A 17,052-nucleotide genomic window follows, 5' to 3' on the forward strand; every position below is an offset into this window, starting at 1 on the left:
CAGGCTGGTCTTGAACTCCTGACCTCAAATGATCCACCCACCTTGGCCTCCCAAAGTGCTGGAATTACAGGAGTAAGCCACTGTGACTAGACAGAGTGTTTCCTTTATCAGTTTAGTTGTTCACACCTGCATGGTCTGGGGTGTGAGAGAAAGGAGAAGAAACAGGGGTGTCTTCTGTCCTCTCTGAGCACTTGTGCTTCCCTTTTCTATACCTTGAGGGAGGCTGCAGGATTCATTGGGAGCCTGCTCTGTCTGCACAAATGCCCGCCTCTGGGTTTTGGGTGCACAGGTCATGGGATGAAGGGTGCTGGGACTTTGAATGCTGTTCCTCTGCTGCCCCCATCCACCTGCTGCTCTCCTTTCTGAGTGTTCAGATAGCGACTCCTTGGTCTCACGGGTGAGATGGGGGGTTTGCACCTCCAGGAGTGGAGCCACCAGTAGGTGCTTTTGAAAACTGCAAGTTTTATTATAAATATGCAAATAAACCCAAACCTTGGCATTTCTTGTGAGACAAGTCTAAGCATCCTTGTGAGGGTATTTCTATTTCATTTAGGCGAATGTGGCAGGTAAACCACCAGGTAGGTAGCTGGGGACCTGATGGAGTGGCTCAGCTGCACTGAGGGGCCACCGAGACTGCTGCAGGCTTCCTCCCTAGTGCAGCTGAAGGTGGGCACTCACACACACGTATGCACACAATGCACTTACACATACACATGCACTCGTATACATGCACTTACACACACATGCACTCTTACACACACCTACACATACATGTGCCCGTATACATGCGCACAGTGCACTCATATGCACACACACATATTCTCACATGCACACCTACACACACACATACACTCACACATATGAATGTACACACATATGCACACATGCACTCACATGCACCTACACACACTTGCACAACATACGCATGCACACGTGCACTCACACATATACCACCCACACATATGAACAGACACACACATATGAACTCACACACACACTTGCACATAATGCATACATACCCCAACCACACATTTACATATGCATACATACCCCAACCACACATTTACATATGCATACATACATTTAAACACACAAACAACACACAAGACATATATACACACACATACATAGACACACACAAACCTAAACATAATACACACATAATACCTACATATGCACTTACCTACATATATACACGCACAGACACCTCACTCTCATATACACTCATATACACATATATCCCCATACACACTTATGCTATATACATACATTCAAACACATGTACACTTGCACACACATACAGACATCTAAACACACATGTACACAAACATGTAAACACATGTGCATACACATGCTTCATCTTATACACACATACAAATACATGCATGATACACATACATACACATACATGAAAACACACTGAAACATACACACACACTTGCTTGTACATGTTACGTACACCCATTAAAACACATTCGCATTCTCAAACACATCACACGCAGTGTGATTGTGAGTGATTTTGTGAAGTGCATATCAAAGAGAGACAGTTTCCCTGAAAGTACTTTGTGAGTCCTTCTGTAAAGCAAACATAACAAAAAGAGCTTGGGGAAGCCCTCCCTTGGTGATCAGGCTGATTCGAGGGCCATGGAATGAGCGGCAGATGCAGCTACCCAGCTGGGTTGAGCACACTGCGGCTGTGTGACTGGATTTGCATCTGTGCTCATGTTAGAGGTGCTCGTGCAGGGTGCCAGTCTGCCATGTGCCCAGTGCTAGCACTGCTGCTGAAGACGTGTTGCTGACAGGTCGCTGTGTGGGTCCCTGCAAGATACTTGCAGTGCCTGTATCCATATCTGGGTCCCTGAGAACATTTGGCTGCAGAGGTTCGGCTCTGGGACTTCTCAGCATGCTCAGTGAGGCGGTAACACTTAGTCAACTCGGTTTAAAAACACAGCAACTCTTTTAGTGATCGTTTTGAAGACAGGTATGGACTTGGAGGTGCATTTGAAAGCTGGTGTCCACTCACTTGGGCCATCCTGCACACCTGGGAAGTGGACTTTGGTCCTTAATTCCTGGGGATGAAAACATAGAAGTTTCACAGTTACACTCTGACTGCACCATGGAGACTAGATTAGGATGAGGGGGGATCAGAGGCAGGAGGCTCTGCCCTGCCTGGTCCAGGGAGGAGAGGGCCGGGCCTACAGAGGGACAGCAGTCCCGAGGGTGGAGGAGAGGGCCGGGCCTACAGAGGGACAGCAGTCCTGAGGGTGGAGAAGAGGGCTGGGCCTGCAGAGGGTCCGAGGTCCCGAGGGCAGAGAGGAGGCCATAGGCTCAAGAGCCATTTAAAAGGTGGAGCACAGACTGGGTGCGGTGGCTGACACCTGTAATCCCAGCACTTTGGGAGGCCGAGGCGGGCGGATCATGAGGTCAGGAGATCGAGACCATCCTGGCTAACATGGTGAAACTCCATCTCTACTAAAAATACAAAAAATTAGCCGGGCATGGTGGTGGGTGCCTGTAGTCCCAGCTACTCAGGAGGCTGAGGCAGGAGAATGACATGAACCCGGGAGGCAGAGCTTGCAGTGAGCCAAGAATGTGCCAGTGCACTCCAGCCTGGGCGACAGAGCGAGACTCCATCAAAAAAATAAAAAATAAAAAAATAAAAAAAAAGAGGAGCCGTGGCCAGGCGGGTTCAGGGTTGAGAACAGAGGAGATGGGAGGTGAACTGCAAGCTTGGGCAGATGCGTAGATGCAGGGGCTATATCTGAGATGGGGCAGTAGGCAAGAAGTAGGTGTGCAAGGAGAAACGGGTGAGGAGCTGTTCCATCCTGTCCAACCTGGAGCTGGAGTTGCCACAAAGGCAGTGGAAAGGAGTTTCCACAAGGGAGTGCCCCAAACCATCCCACAATGGGATGGTTAGGATTCCACAGAAAGAAGCACCAAACACCAGGGTGATCAGTCCAGAGCTTTATTAGAGGAACTTGTTTACAGAGGAGGACCACAGCATATGCTTGTAACAAACAGCAAGAAGGCAGATGTCCCACCCAGGCATGTCTACCATGAGGGATCAGGGTATGGAGTTTATCTCAGGGTTGAGGACTCTGGCTCAGGGCCAAGCAGGGTGGCTTTCTCTGTATTTAGCAAGATGGCTGATTTCTCAGAGTGTCGAGCAACAACCTAAATACCTTTATCTATGCCTGGTTCAAGCCTGGAAGGGAAAAGTTGCAGGTGGGTCAGGACAGATAAAGAAAGTGCTAGGGGCGCCGGGGGATATTACATTAGCCTATGTGGGACATCCAGGAGGCAGTGGCTCTCTGGGCTGCACCTCGGTTGGTGCTGAGCTGACAAGGGAGCTTTGGGATTTGTTGGCATGTCAATGGCAGGAGAGGATGTTGTGCACTGGGACACCGTGGGCAAGGGACCGTGATAACAAGACTCGCCCTGGGGCAACACTGAGGAAGCTGAGACCACCAAGGAAGAGGCCCAAAGGAGCAGGAGAAGAATCTAGAGAGTTGTGTTTTGGGGTCAGTGAAGACTTTGATGCACAGGTGATGTGCAGGTGTGAATGCCATGGTGAAACAGGAGCGACGGGGGAAGGGCTGAAGGACTGCAACCCCAATGGGCACAGCTGACCTTAGCAGGAGCAACGGCTCCATGGCTGCTGAGCAGATCTGAGATGAGGATGTGGACACAGCTGGTGTCTATGGTTGTTTCCCCAAGTCAGGCTTTGAAGGGCAAGAGAGAGAGCAGGGGTAAGATGCAGGGCTGGTTCTGGCCCCTGTGGCCCCTGGTTACTGGTGTGTCATGAGGGGGTGTCAGAGCCTCACCACCTGCTGCTGTCCATCTGCCGGCCCTAGCAGAGCCACCAGGTCAACAAGGATGAGCTAGTGAAAGGCAGGCAGCTGGATGCATCATTATTTCCTTTGTAAAAATTAATTTACAACATAAAACACCACCTTTTGTATATTGGGCACAAATACGTTTTTTAAAAGATTTTTTAAAAATCTAACCTAAGTGTCCAACAGCAGATGAATGGATGAAGAATATGTGTTGTATATTATAGTATGCAGGGGGATGCTATTCAGCTGCCACTCAGCAACAGGGGTGAAGCTGGAGGATGTTATGTTAAGTGAAATAAGACATAAAGACAGTTACTGTACAATCTCACTTATATGTGGAATCTAAAAATGTTGAATTTGTAGAAATGGAGAGTAGAGTACCAGAGTCTTGGGGAGGAGGTAGGTCATAGAGATGTTGGTCAAACTGTACAAAGTTTCAGTTGGGAGGAATAAGTTCAAGAGATCTATAGTACAACATGGTGACTGTAGTTAATAACAATGTATTGTATTCTTGAAAATTGCTAAGAGAGTGGATTTTTAGTGTTGTCACCACAAAATGATACATATATGAGGTAATGCGTATGTAAACTAGCACAATTTAGCAATTCCACAGTATATACATATTTCAAAACACATTGTTCATAATAAACGTATACTTTTTTATAAAGTTAAAAAAGGACTTTTAGGATAAACAACAGAGTGAGGAAGATGCAATAATAAAAGAGGTCATGCAGAAAAATTTCAGAAATTATAAACAACATGAGTCCTAAAATTTGTAGATTCACAAGAAATCATTGTAAGTGTAAAGAAAATAAATTCTCAGCTAGACATAACATAGTGAATTGTAGAAGGCCAAAAAACCAAGAGGAGAGCCTTAAAACTACCACACAGAAGAATATATTAAGAGAACAACAGTTATCCTTCCTATAGATTTCTCAGCAGCAATGAAGAGCCCAGAAATGAAATGATGGCATAATGTCCAAATTAGCAAGGGAAACAACTGTCAACCTAGAATTCTGCACCCAGCTAAGCTATCATTCAAAAGTGAGTGTGAAATAAAGACATTTTCAGGAAGTAGATTGACAAAGTTTACCATTCACAAAACCTTCCTGAGAGAATTACCAGTAGATACACTTCATAAGAGGAAAATGTCATCTAAAGTAACAGAATAGGTACTGGAAGTAGTGATATGAGGAAACTGAAATAATGAAAAGATCCAATCCCAAGGCCTAGGATTAGATTATACCAATGACAATTGGCCCTCTAGAAGTTGTAGGCTGTATTAGCAGTCCTTTGTGTGAGTCAGGGTTACTGCCCATTCTGCCAGTATTGCTTAAAAAATTATCTCTGAAAATACCTATGCTTTGGTGTGCAGGTCACAAATTGTGCTTCTCTTTGTTTTTATACTTAGGAGATCACAGCTGGTAAATAAATGTGAAAACCTGAATTGCAACATATACCAGTCTAAAAATTATCTAACTGGGAGGCTTCAGATTCTGAGAACTAACCTATCGTCTGCCCTGTGCATCTTCAAAATGTAAAGTTCTTTTTGTTGAGAAATCCAGGAAGAGGGCAGGCTGTGGCTGAACCATCAGAGTTTTGAGATCATTCAGTTCTAGTAATTGGAATATGTCTGACCCTGTGTGTCACACTCTATCCCCAGAGCCCAAGGTGGTGTTTGCCAAGGAGCAGGTGGCACACAGTGAGGTGCAGGCTGAGGCAGGGGCCAGGGCCACACTGAGCTGCAAGGTGGCCCAGGCCCAGACAGAGGTGACGTGGTACAAAGATGGGAAGAAGCTGAGCTCTAGCTTGAAAGTGCATATGGAGGCCAACGGCTACAGACGGAGGCTGGTGGTGCAGCAGGTGGGCAAGATGGATGCTGGGGACTACAGCTGCGAGGCCAGGGGCCAGAGGGTCTTCTTCCACCTGCACATCACAGATGGGTTTCTTGAGATCTTTCTTATGTTCCTTAGGATAATTCTTAGTGACATTAGCATAGAGGTGCCACCTAATTGCCTCTTTTCTTACAAAGCCTCCCTTATAATAACTAGCAAGTATTAATTTTGTGCCAAGGAGCATAGATTTTGTGAATGCTAGTTGTCTTTCTGCTTGCTTAAACTTCAAAACAATTCTATGAGGAGGAACTCTGATTATTCCCATTTTAAGATAACACACAAGGAAGTAACTCACCACAGTTCACAAAGCCAGAAAATTGCAGTCAAGATTTCAACCCAGTATTCTAGGATTATTATTCTTTTTTTCTTCTTGAAGAGTTCTATCTTCAGTATTTATGTTAGCAGCTCTGCTGGTTATATATATTCCATCATTTTTTTTTTCTCATATGAAAACCTATTTGTTCTCCCTTTGATTCTGAGGACTGTTTTATCTGGATATAACATTACAGTTTATCAGCTATTCCTCCACTCCCTAACATTTTAAAGAGGTCATTCCATTATCTTCTGGTTTCCATATTTCCTTTGAAATATCAACTGTAAGATTTACTGTAGACATTTTAAGGGTCATGTATCTTTTTTCATCATGTTGCTTTTAGATTTTCTTTTTGAATTTGCTTCGTGGCCTTTTTTTCTTTGATGAACCTAGTTGTGGTTTCCTTTCTCTGAATCTGGGTTGGGATTGTAGAACATCTTGAGTCTGTGGGCTTATGTCTTTCATCAGCTGTTTGCTGTTACTGAATCCTGAATCTTCAGTGCCTGTGAAATGGGTTGGTTCCAGATTTGTGTCTCTAACTGTGCATCTCTTCTTGTCCACCCTCAGAGCCCAAGATGATGTTTGCAAAGGAGCAGTCAGTGCATAATGAGGTGTGGGCTGAGGCGGGGGCCAGTGCCATATTGAGCTGTGAGGTGGCCCAGGCGCAGATGGAAGTGAAGTGGTACAAGGATGGGAAGAAGCTGAGCTCTAGCTCAAAAGTGCGCATGGAGGTCAAGGGCTGCACAAGGAGGCTGGTGGTACAGCAGGTGGGCAAAGCAGATGCTGGGGAGTACAGCTGCGAAGCTGGGGGCCAGAGGGTCTCCTTTCAACTACACATCACAGGTGAGTTTTTTGAGGTCTTTCTTATGCTTTTAGGATAATCTTTATGTACTTAGGGTATGTATGGAAGTCCCACCCAAGGGCCTTTTTTCTCATAAAGCTTCCCCTGTAATAACAACTAGCAGGTATTAATTGTGTGCTGAGGACCTAGATTTTGTGAAGTGCTTCTTGTCTTTCTGCTTGCTTAAACTTCAAAACAATTTGTGAGGAGGAACTCTGATTATTCTCATTTTAAAATAACACACAGGGAAGTAACTCACCACAGTTCACAAAGCCAGAAAATTGCAGTCAGAATTTGGACGCAATATTCTGGGATTACTATTTTTTTTTTCTTCTTGTAGAACTATGTCTTCAGTATTTATGTTAGCAGGTCAGCTGGTCATATGCCTTCTCTAACTTTTTATTTCTTTTGTGAACACATATTTGTTCTCCCTTTGATTCTGAGGGCTGTTTTATCTGGGTATAACATTACAGTTTAGCAGCTACTCCCCACTCCCTTCTGGTGTCCATATTTTCTTTGAAATGTGAACTGTGAAATTTGTTATGGATATTTTAAGGGTCATATACCTTTTTTCATCCTGTTGCTTTCAAGATTTTCTTTTTGATTTCGCTTTGTGGTAGTATTTCTTTTATGAACGTAGGTGTGGTTTCCTTTGTCTTCATCCTGGTTGGGATTGTAGAACATCTTGAGTCTGTGGGTTTATATCTTTCATTAGTTGTTTGTTGTTGCTGAATCCTGAATCTTCAGTGCCTGTGAAATGGGTTGGTCCCAGATTTGTGTCTCTGACTGTGCATCCCTCCTGTCCACCCTCAGAGCCCAAGGCGGTGTTTGCCAAGGAGCAGTCAGTGCATAATGAGGTGCAGACTGAGGCAGGAGCCAGCGCCACACTGAGCTGTGAGGTGGCCCAGGCCCAGACGGAGGTGACATGGTACAAGGACGGGAAGAAGCTGAGCTCCAGTTCGAAAGTGCGTGTAGAGGCCTCAGGCTGCATGCGGCAGCTGGTGGTGCAGCAGGCAGTCCAGGCAGATGCTGGGGAGTACAGCTGTGAGGCCGGGGACCAGCGGCTCTCCTTCCACCTGGATGTTTCGGGTCAGTGCTTTAGGGGTACTAACTTTGTAGAGGTGATGATGAGACTGGTTGATAGACTCTGGTGCTCTTCCCATTAGCCTTTACCTCTGTGGTTTCCTATCCTCCCAATTCCTATTTCATAACTGGTGTGGTCAAGGGAGGCCAGATGGGAAAGGTATGTGTGGAGGGACAGGGGCTATTGCTGTGTACCTGGAATGGTGTTTATATGCAGTAATGCTCGATCATACGTTCCCATCATCTGCCTAGAACCTTGCTGGTGTTTCTTCTTGTCTCTACCAGGCCCTGTGGTCAAGGTAGACCAGGTGTCTCCACCTGGGGATATGTGAATTTCCTTCTACTGGATGTCTGGCAGCTCCCACATGCCCGCATGCTTGTTCTCCCTAGTGACAGATGTTTGAATTTAACTCAGCTGGGAGAAAGGGGAATTTCAGCCACACAACCATACATGGAATTATCTCAGTATCACACTGTGGATTATCTGATTTTCGATGTCCTGGGACCTTCTCCCTTCTTTTGCATGGACATGGAAGTTAGCTGTGCACCCACAGGTAGCAAAACCTAGATCCATGTTTGTTGCAGTGTCTGTGTCAAGTAAAACAGCAGCATGGATTTGTACATATGAGCCTGTGATATGCACCCATGAGGTCTGGAATTCTCTGCCAAAAACAACTCTTGTTTTCCTTTGTTTTTAGTTAGAATATGTCAGATTCTCCTTGGAGCTTGATTTTTAAATTGAGAAATGGAAAGGAATAAGTAGCTTAGATGACATCACCAGGCACTGATACAACTGAGATGCAATAGTAGCATTGTATTAGTCTGTTCTCACACTGCTAATAAAGACATACCCGAGAGTGGGTAAGGAAAGAGGTTTAATTCACTCACAGTTCTGCATGGCTGGGAAGGCCTCAGGAAACTTGCAAGGCCTTAGGAAACTTACAATCATGGTGGAAGGCACCTCTTCACAAGGCTTCAGGAGAAAGAATGAGTGCCGAGTGAAGAAGGGAGCTCCTTATAAAACCATCAGATCTTGGTAGTAGTCACTTACTATTACGAGAACAGCATGAGGGAAACTGCCCCCATGATTCAATTACCCCCACCTGGTCCCACCATTGCAGCGTGGTGATTATTACTATTCAAGGTGAGAGTTGGGTGGGGACACAGAGGCAAACCATATCAAGCAGCCCCTAACTGACAAAAGCAGTATTTATTCAGTAGCATTTCCCAGTAATTATGTTGTGGCTTTTCCTGACTGGGTCATAGAGAATTCTGAAACCACATTTATTTTCTTTTCATTAAGAGAATCTTCACATCAGAGATCTGTGGGCTGCAGCCCCATGTTGATGCCTGGGGGCCAACACATGACAGTCTGGTATTACCACTGTGCAGTGGTTTGTGGGTGGTTATAGATGCCAGTAAACCCACTATGTGTCTTTCTAAAGTGCTATTTTAGGAGAGTATGACAAATTATTTATTGGTAATAAATATGAACAGGTTCAACAAATTGTTAAATTGTTTAAAAAGTATATAAAAAGTAACATAAGAAGAAATAGACAGCTCAGATAGTCCTATAACTTTTAAATAAATGGGACTAGTAACAAAAAATGTTTTCACCAGTAAATTTCTAAGCAATATCTAATAACTATACAGTAAATTGTACCAAACAATCTGCAAATAAATTATTCCATGTTCATGGAGATTCTTCTAGAGAATACAATGAAGAGATGTACTCTCTGATTTGTTTCATGTAGGTAGCATAACATTGATACAAAGTAAGAATTAAAAATAGGCCAACCTATTATGGATAGCAAGGACAAAATCTTAAACAACATATTATTAATATATATTTAGCAATATACTAAGAGAATAGTATGCTATGAAGAAAGTCGTATTACCCAGGCATGGTGGTGTGCACCTGTAAGTCCCTGCTACTTGGGAGGCTGAGGCAGGAGGATCATTTGAGCCCAGGAGTTGGAGGCTGCAGTTGGCTATGATCACACCACTGCATTCCTGCCTGGGCAACAAAGCAAGATCCCATCTCTAAAGAAATTGAAAAAAAAGTAGCTGGCTGTGGTGCCATGTACCTGTAGTCCCAGCTACTTGGGAAGCTGAGGTGGGAGGATGGCTTGAACTCAGGAGACTGAAGCTGCGGTTAGCTATGATTGCATCACTGCACTCCGCTCTGGGTGACAGAGTGAGACCTTGTCTCAGAAAACAAAAGGAAAAAAAAAAGATTTGGATCATTAAACCACATGGGAAATACATCAGACCAGGATCTCAACCACACACAAAGTCAACTCCAGTTGGTTAGAGATGCCAGAATCCTGGGGAAACCCATACAAGTCTTAGAGGAAAACAGAGATGTTTCTGGTGATTTCAGAGTAAAGCATGACTTCCTAAACAGAACACACATGCCCTGATCACAATGAAACACATTTGATATATTTGAATACATTAAAATTAAAATTTTTGATTCTTTGGAAGACACCATAAGAGAATGAAAAGGCAAGCTACACAGAAAAGGAAGATATTTCTAACATGCTAATGGTCACTGCTCTAGTATTTCAATGTAAAAAGAGATCTTAAAATGAAAGTGTAAAAGAAAGACAGTGCTATTGAAAGTCAGACAAAGCACTTGCACAGTGACTCCACAGAAGAGTGAAGACTCCATCCCCAGACCATCAGAAGGCAGCCAGCTTTCAGTCCTCCTGACAGGGCCCCAGGAAGCCACGGGAGGCCCAGGCCCTCCCCGCAAAGGCCAGAGCTGACCCTCCTGACAGTGGCAGGAGCGGGAGCCTCAGACTCTGGGGCCCTGGGGTGAGGACGCACCCTGCACAGTCGCCTGGGGAGAACCCGGCACATCTGTGAGGGGAGCTGTGCAGGCGTCAAGACTCCAGTCCCTGCCCTGGAGGATCTGTCATGGCAGCCCTGCCTGGGACAGCCCATGGCACCATGCAGAATGGATGGAGAAACTGTGTTCCTTGTGCTGGCAGGTGGTGGGGCTTCTCCCGACCACATGGCCAGTGCAGAGCCTGAGGCTGGGGAAGGTTCTCTCCCTCCCGCCTCCCTGCCCAGGCCTTCTCTCCCCAGTGCTGCCTTCCTGATCTAGATGGTGGTGGTCACCCTGTGCATCCCTGCCTTCCCCAGAGCCCAAGGTGGTGTTTGCAAAGGAGCAGCCAGCACACAGGGAGGTGCAGACCGAGGCGGGGGCCAGTGCCACGCTGAGCTGTGAGATGGCCCAGGCCCAGACAGAGGTGACATGGTACAAGGATGGGAAGAAGCTGAGCTCCAGTTCAAAAGTGCGAATGGAGGCCGTGGGCTACACACGAAGGCTGGTGGTGCAGCAGGCAGGCCAGGCGGACGCCGGGGAGTACAGCTGCGAGGCCGGGGGCAAGCAGCTCTCTTTCCGCCTGCATGTGGCAGGTCAGTGCTTTGGGGGCGCCGAGGAGCCTCTTCAGAGGTGATGGTGGTTCTGACTCGTAGCCCCAGCATATCTCTGTGCACTTTCCTTCAGCTTTCATGTCTCGGGCTTCCCATCCTCCTGCTTCCATTTCCATCCCTGTGGCTGGGGCGAGAGAGAGGTGTGCATGGGAGGCAGAGGGGCTGTATCTGCAAACCCGGAGGCGTGTTTGCACTTTATAATGCTCAGCCACTTGTTCCCAGCACCTGCCCAGAACCTTTCTGGTGCTCCTTGACATCTGGGACTCTGGATCTCCCTTGTCGGGTTCTGAGGTTGACCAGGCGTCTCTCTCCTGGGGTTCTGTGAATATCCTCTCAGTATATGCTCTGGCAGCTACCATATGCCCTCACCCAGCAGCACATGCTGGTTCTGGTCAGCGAGAGATATTTTAATTTTTTTCCTGGTGGAGTGACCCAAACCTTCATTCCGGAAGGGTCTAGATCATTTGTAGTCCTGCCTGGATTGGGCTGTTGTAGTTTCCCACTGACCTTAATCACAGGGCATGGTAATACTGAGACACGCCCAAAGGAATTGCCTATATTCCACACACATGCCTCCTTACCTCCATTGTGAAGTAGTAGACTGATTTCATCTTGATAGTTTGGGTCAGTCACCCTAACCAACAATGTAACTCCCTTAGCCTGTTGACTTAAAGGTAGGAGGAGCCCAAAGTGGCCAGGTGGCAATCTTAAATTCTAGTTTAATGGGATCGTTGTTGTGTCTCCTGGTGGCAGCATTCCTCCTTCCGGAACTAAGATCTCTAAGCCAGCAGAAGGTGATGTCATGAGAACAGGAAGCAAAAATTTTGCTAGTGGGTCACTAGGGGTGTTGGTGAGTGGTGCCACTTCCACTTCTATCCTTTGATTCCCGGACTCGTGAATCCTGGCTTTGGGAGAAACAGTACCATATATTAGACACCGATTCAGAGCATACGCAGCCTCTGGAGAACTTTACCCCAGCCCTGAAAAGTATTGTCACCTAGCTGGCTTTGGAATTGTGACTTCAAAAGGCCATTCCACTGTTCTATCAGTCCACCTGCTTCAGGATGATGGGGAACATGGTAAGACCAGTGAATTCCATGAGCATGAGCCCACTGCCACACTTCTTTTTTTTTTTTTTTTTTTTTACTTTAAGGTTTTTTGGCTGTAAGTTTATTCAGTGCAAAATAATCCTCTTCAATTTTACTGAGGTGGCTGACCACGTCCACGACCAAATCCGCCTCTAAACTGGAATTCAGTTGCTGACCCAGCCCCAGTCTTGGCTTTCTTGTCGGCACCAGGTGGCACAGCACTCCGTCTGTAGGTATCTCTGTCAGCTTCCCCTCTTGTGAGTCTCACAGGTCGCTCACCCTCCAGACCTTTAGGCCGAGGCCTGCCAGTCTCTGGACGGCTACGGCATAGGGCGGCAGGCACAATCTCCGGGGGCAGATGAAGGTAATCACGGAGATACTGGATACCCTCATTGGTAAGGTACCAGTAGAAATGTCTCCAGGCAAACTGTTCCTTCACATAGCCTCGGGACTTGAGAGACTGCATGGCCTTCATGACATGAAGGTTGGGCACATTCTTGTCTGCCAGCTCCGGGTGCTTAGGCATGTGGACATCCTTCTTGGCCACCATGACTCCCTCCTTAAAAAGGAGTTCGTAAATGGCAATCCGGTTCTTCTTAGGCATCAACATCTCGGTGGCTGCTGCCACACTTCTTTAACCATAGAGTGCCTTGGTCAGAGACAATGCTGTGTGGAATACCATGACGGTGGATAAGGCATTCTGTGAATCCATGGATGGTAGTCTTGGCCAAAGTGTTGTGTGCAGGATAGACAAACTCATATCTGGAGTAAGTGTCTATTCTGGTGAGGACAAACCATTGCCCTTTCCATGATGGAAGAGGTCCAATGTAATCAACCTGCCATCAAGCGGATGTCTGATCACCCTGAGGAATGTTGCCATATCGAGGGCTCATTGTTGGTCTCTGCTGCTGGCAAATTGAGCACTCAGCAGTGGCCTTAGTCAGGTCCGCCTTGGTGAGTGGAAGTCCATGCTGCTGAGCACACATGTAACCTCCATCCCTGCCACCATGGCCGCTTTGTTCATGGGTGATGACAGGGGTGGCTGGGGAAGGAGGCTGAGTGGTGTCCACAGAACGAGTCATCCTATTCACTTGATTATTAAAATCCTCCTCTGCTGAGGTCACCCTTTGGTGAGCACTCGCATGAGATACAAATATCTTCATAGTTTGTGACCACTCAGAGAGGTGCATCCACATACCTTTTCCTCAGTTTTCCAATCACGCTTCTTCCAGGTCCCTGACCATCCAGCCAAACCATTGTCTACAGCCCATGAATCAGTGTATAATCACTCATCTGGCCATTTCTCCTTCGAGCAAAGTGCACAACGAGGTGCACTGCTTGAAGTTCCGCCCACTGGGAAGATTTCCCTTAGCCACTGTTCTTCAGGGATGTCCTAGAAAGAGGCTGTAGTGCTGCAGCTGTCCACCTTTGGGTGATGCCCGCATATCGTGCAGAACCATCTGTGAATCAGGCCCTAGTCTTCTCTTTCTCTGTCAGTTGATCATAGGGAACTCCCCATGAGGCCATTGGTGCAGGCTGGGGGAGAGAAGGCAGGGTGGCAGGAGTGGGGACCATGGGCACTTGAGCCACTTCCTCATGTAACTTACTTGGGCCTTCAGGATCTACTCTAGCCCTATCATGTATATACCACTTCCATTTGATGATAGAATGCTGCTGTGCATGCCCAACTTTATGGCTAGATGGGTCAGAAAGCACCCAGGTTATGACAGTCAATTCAAGTCACATGGTGACTTGATGATCCATAGTCAATTGTTCAGTTTCCACCAAAGCCCAGTAACAGGCCAAGAGCTGTCTCTCAAAATGGGAGTAGTTACCTGCAGAAGATGGCAGGGTGTTGCTCCAAAATCCTAGAGGCCTCCACTCTGATTCACCTGTGAGGGCCTGCCAAAGGCTCCAGACAGCATCCCTATTTGCCACTGGCACCTCAAGCACCACTGGATCTGCTGGGTCATATGGCCTAGGTGGCAGAGCAGCTTGCACAGCAGCCTGGACCTGTTGCAGACCCTTCTCCTGTTCTGGACCCCACTCAAAACTGGCAGCCTTTTGGGTCACTTGATAAATGGTCCAGAGTAACACACCCAGATGAGGAATGTGTTGCCTCCAAAATCCGAATAGGCAATGTGCCTCTTTCTTGGTTGTAGGAGGGGCCAAATGCAGCAACTTATCCTTCACCTTAGAAGGAATATCTTGACAGGCCCCACACCACTGGACCTCAGGACATTTTACTGAGGTAGAAGGTCCCTAAATTTTAGTCAGATTTATTTCCCATCCTCTGGAATGCAAATGTCTCACCAGTAAGTCCAGTGTGTTTGCTGCTGTGTATGTCTGTGTTCTCTTGGCTGGTACATAGGGAAGCCTGATAAATACAATTAATTTTCTTTCAGAAAAAAAAAAGGGAGAGTGTTGATGCCAAATAGGGGTGGGCTGAAGTCCCATGGTGACCTCTGGGTGCTAACACATAAGTTTGGTATTACATCAGCATCAGTGTTATGTGGATATATATATAGATAACAGAAATCCCACTGTATATATTTGTGAAGTTATTTTCGGAGAATATGACAAGATGTTTCATGTAATAAATTTGAAGAGTTGGGACTATTTGGCTAATTCCTAGTAAATTACATGAAAACTCACATAAGAGGATACATAAAACTTAAATAGTCCTATAAGTTTTAAATAGATGGAGGCAGTAGTAAAAAAATATTTTAAATCCAATAATTTTCTAGTAAACTGTTTCAAATATTCTGGAAAGCAGTTATTCCATATTCATGAATATTGTTCTGGAGAATAGTAAAAGGAGATTGACTCCATATGCCATTTTATGTTTTTTTTTTTTTTTTTTTTTGAGACAGGCCCTCACTCTATTGTCCAGGCTAGAGTGCAGTGGCAGGATCTCGGCTCATTGCAGCCTCTGCCTCCTGGGTTCAAGTGATTTTCCCACCTCAGCCTCCCAAGAAGCTGGGATTACAGGCATGCACCACCAGCACAAAAATAGCATGTATGCTGGCTATTTTTTTGTATTTTTTTTTTCAGTAGAGACGGGGTTTTGCCATGTTGCCCAGGCTAGTCTCAAACTTCTAGGTTCAAGCTATCCACCTGCCTTGGCCTCCCACAGTGCTGGGATTACAGGTGTGAGCCACCATGTCCAGGCCATCATTTTATGTAGATAGTGTAACATTAACACCAAAATCTGACAAAGGAAGTGGGAAGAACTAAATTGTAGACCAATCTGTATGGATTTGTCATTATCGATATCAAGAACACAATCATAAACAAAGTATTAGCAAATGGCATTCAGCAACGTATCAAGAAGACAGTGCACTCTGTTGAAGATCCTGGTCCCAGAATGCAAGGCTAGTTGGCTTTAGAAGCATTAGGTCAGTATAATAAGCTTGACCTTAACAGATTGAATGAAAAATGATATAGTTATCTCAATAAATGCAGATTAAAAGTATTTGATAAAATCTAGAAGATATATTTGAGAAAATTTAGCACTATCATAGGATTCTTAACAAACTTTATAGAAGTGTTTTTCCTTAATTTGATAAATGATACTGCAGAAGCACCACTAGGATCCCACTCAGAGTGAACCTTCAAAGGTTTGATTCAGAGGAGACAGGGCAGTGTCACCACTTGTATCCAACATTGTATGTAAGGGTAAGGAGGAAGATAAAGCAAAAGGCATAGCACTTGGAAAAAGTAAAAGTGAAATTTACTGATGATATGACCATCCACTTGGAAAATCCAATAGAGAACTTAGTAGACTAAGTAACATTGTTGAGAATGATTATCCTGTAAAAAAAAAATCAACACACAGTAAACATTTCTGTATCTATATACAGCAGTAAACAGTTGCAAAATGAAATTTGAAAAGACTTACAGTAGCATCAAAATTACAATGTTTCTAATTCAAAGTCTAGTAAAGATGTTTAAAGCCTGGGGAGGGACTAGGAAATTATTGTATGTTTTGCAAGACCATTAAGAAATCTAATTAAATGGATAGAAATTCATGAAAAAATTAAAATATGTTCATTAACAATCAGGATCCAAACAATTTTTTTTGTGGGGGAATGAAAAGAAAATCAAAGTATGAGCATGACTGTACCAGATGTCAAAAATTATTGTAAAGTTACAGTAATTAAGACAATGGATTTCAACGAATGGTTAGGTATCAGAACAAAGAAATGGAATAGTGAACTCAGAAATAGTCCCATGCATCGATGATCTCTGGACACCCCCCCCCCCTTTTTTTTTTTTTTTACCATGGCATCTGTGCAAGAAATAGAGAAAGGATAGTGTTTTCTTTTTTCTTTCTTTTTTTTTTTTTTGAGATGGAGTCTAGCTCTGTTGCCCAGGCTGGAGTGCAGTGGTGCGATCTGGGCTCACTGCAAGCTCCGCCTCCTGGGTTCACACCATTCTCCTGCCTCAGCCTCCTGAGTAGCTGGAAATACAGGCATCTGCCACCACACCTGGCTAATTTTTTTTGTATTTTTAGTAGAGACGGGGTTTCACCATGTTAGCCAGGATGGTC

General features: G+C 45.3%; 2 protein-coding genes across 35 annotated transcripts in view; one reads left to right on the top strand and one right to left on the bottom strand.

The window, feature by feature from the left end:
• Positions 1–17,052, top strand: part of OBSCN (obscurin, cytoskeletal calmodulin and titin-interacting RhoGEF) — a 160,225-nt gene that overhangs the window by 23,655 nt on the left and 119,518 nt on the right. For 30 of the 34 annotated variants that reach the window (XR_012433894.1, XM_074038204.1, XM_045398300.3 and 27 more), the window contains 3 exons: positions 6,612–6,887; positions 7,699–7,974; positions 11,119–11,394. The exons of 1 other annotated variant lie outside the window; for it this stretch is intronic. Coding sequence is in view for 32 of the 33 variants with exons in the window: in XM_074038204.1 (XP_073894305.1) it covers positions 6,612–6,887; positions 7,699–7,974; positions 11,119–11,394 (828 nt within the window). In the remaining variant the exon portion in view is untranslated. The remainder of the gene's footprint in view (positions 1–6,611; positions 6,888–7,698; positions 7,975–11,118; positions 11,395–17,052) is intronic. 3 more of the 34 variants (XM_074038267.1, XM_074038277.1, XM_074038294.1) reach the window with 3 other exon arrangements.
• On the bottom strand, positions 12,534–13,118 carry LOC102137532 (small ribosomal subunit protein eS10-like). Its single transcript, XM_045398428.3, has one exon. The coding sequence runs from the start codon at positions 13,108–13,110 to the stop codon at positions 12,613–12,615; it is 498 nt and encodes a 165-aa protein (XP_045254363.2). The 5' UTR covers positions 13,111–13,118; the 3' UTR covers positions 12,534–12,612.

The sequence above is a fragment of the Macaca fascicularis genome, chromosome 1 (genome assembly GCF_037993035.2).
Source record: "Macaca fascicularis isolate 582-1 chromosome 1, T2T-MFA8v1.1".
Taxonomy (NCBI): Eukaryota; Metazoa; Chordata; class Mammalia; order Primates; family Cercopithecidae; genus Macaca; species Macaca fascicularis.

Excerpts from the sequence above, each read along its gene's own strand:
- LOC102137532 (XM_045398428.3), bottom strand. The coding sequence starts at position 13,110 with ATGTTGATGCCTAAGAAGAACCGGATTGCCATTTACGAACTCCTTTTT.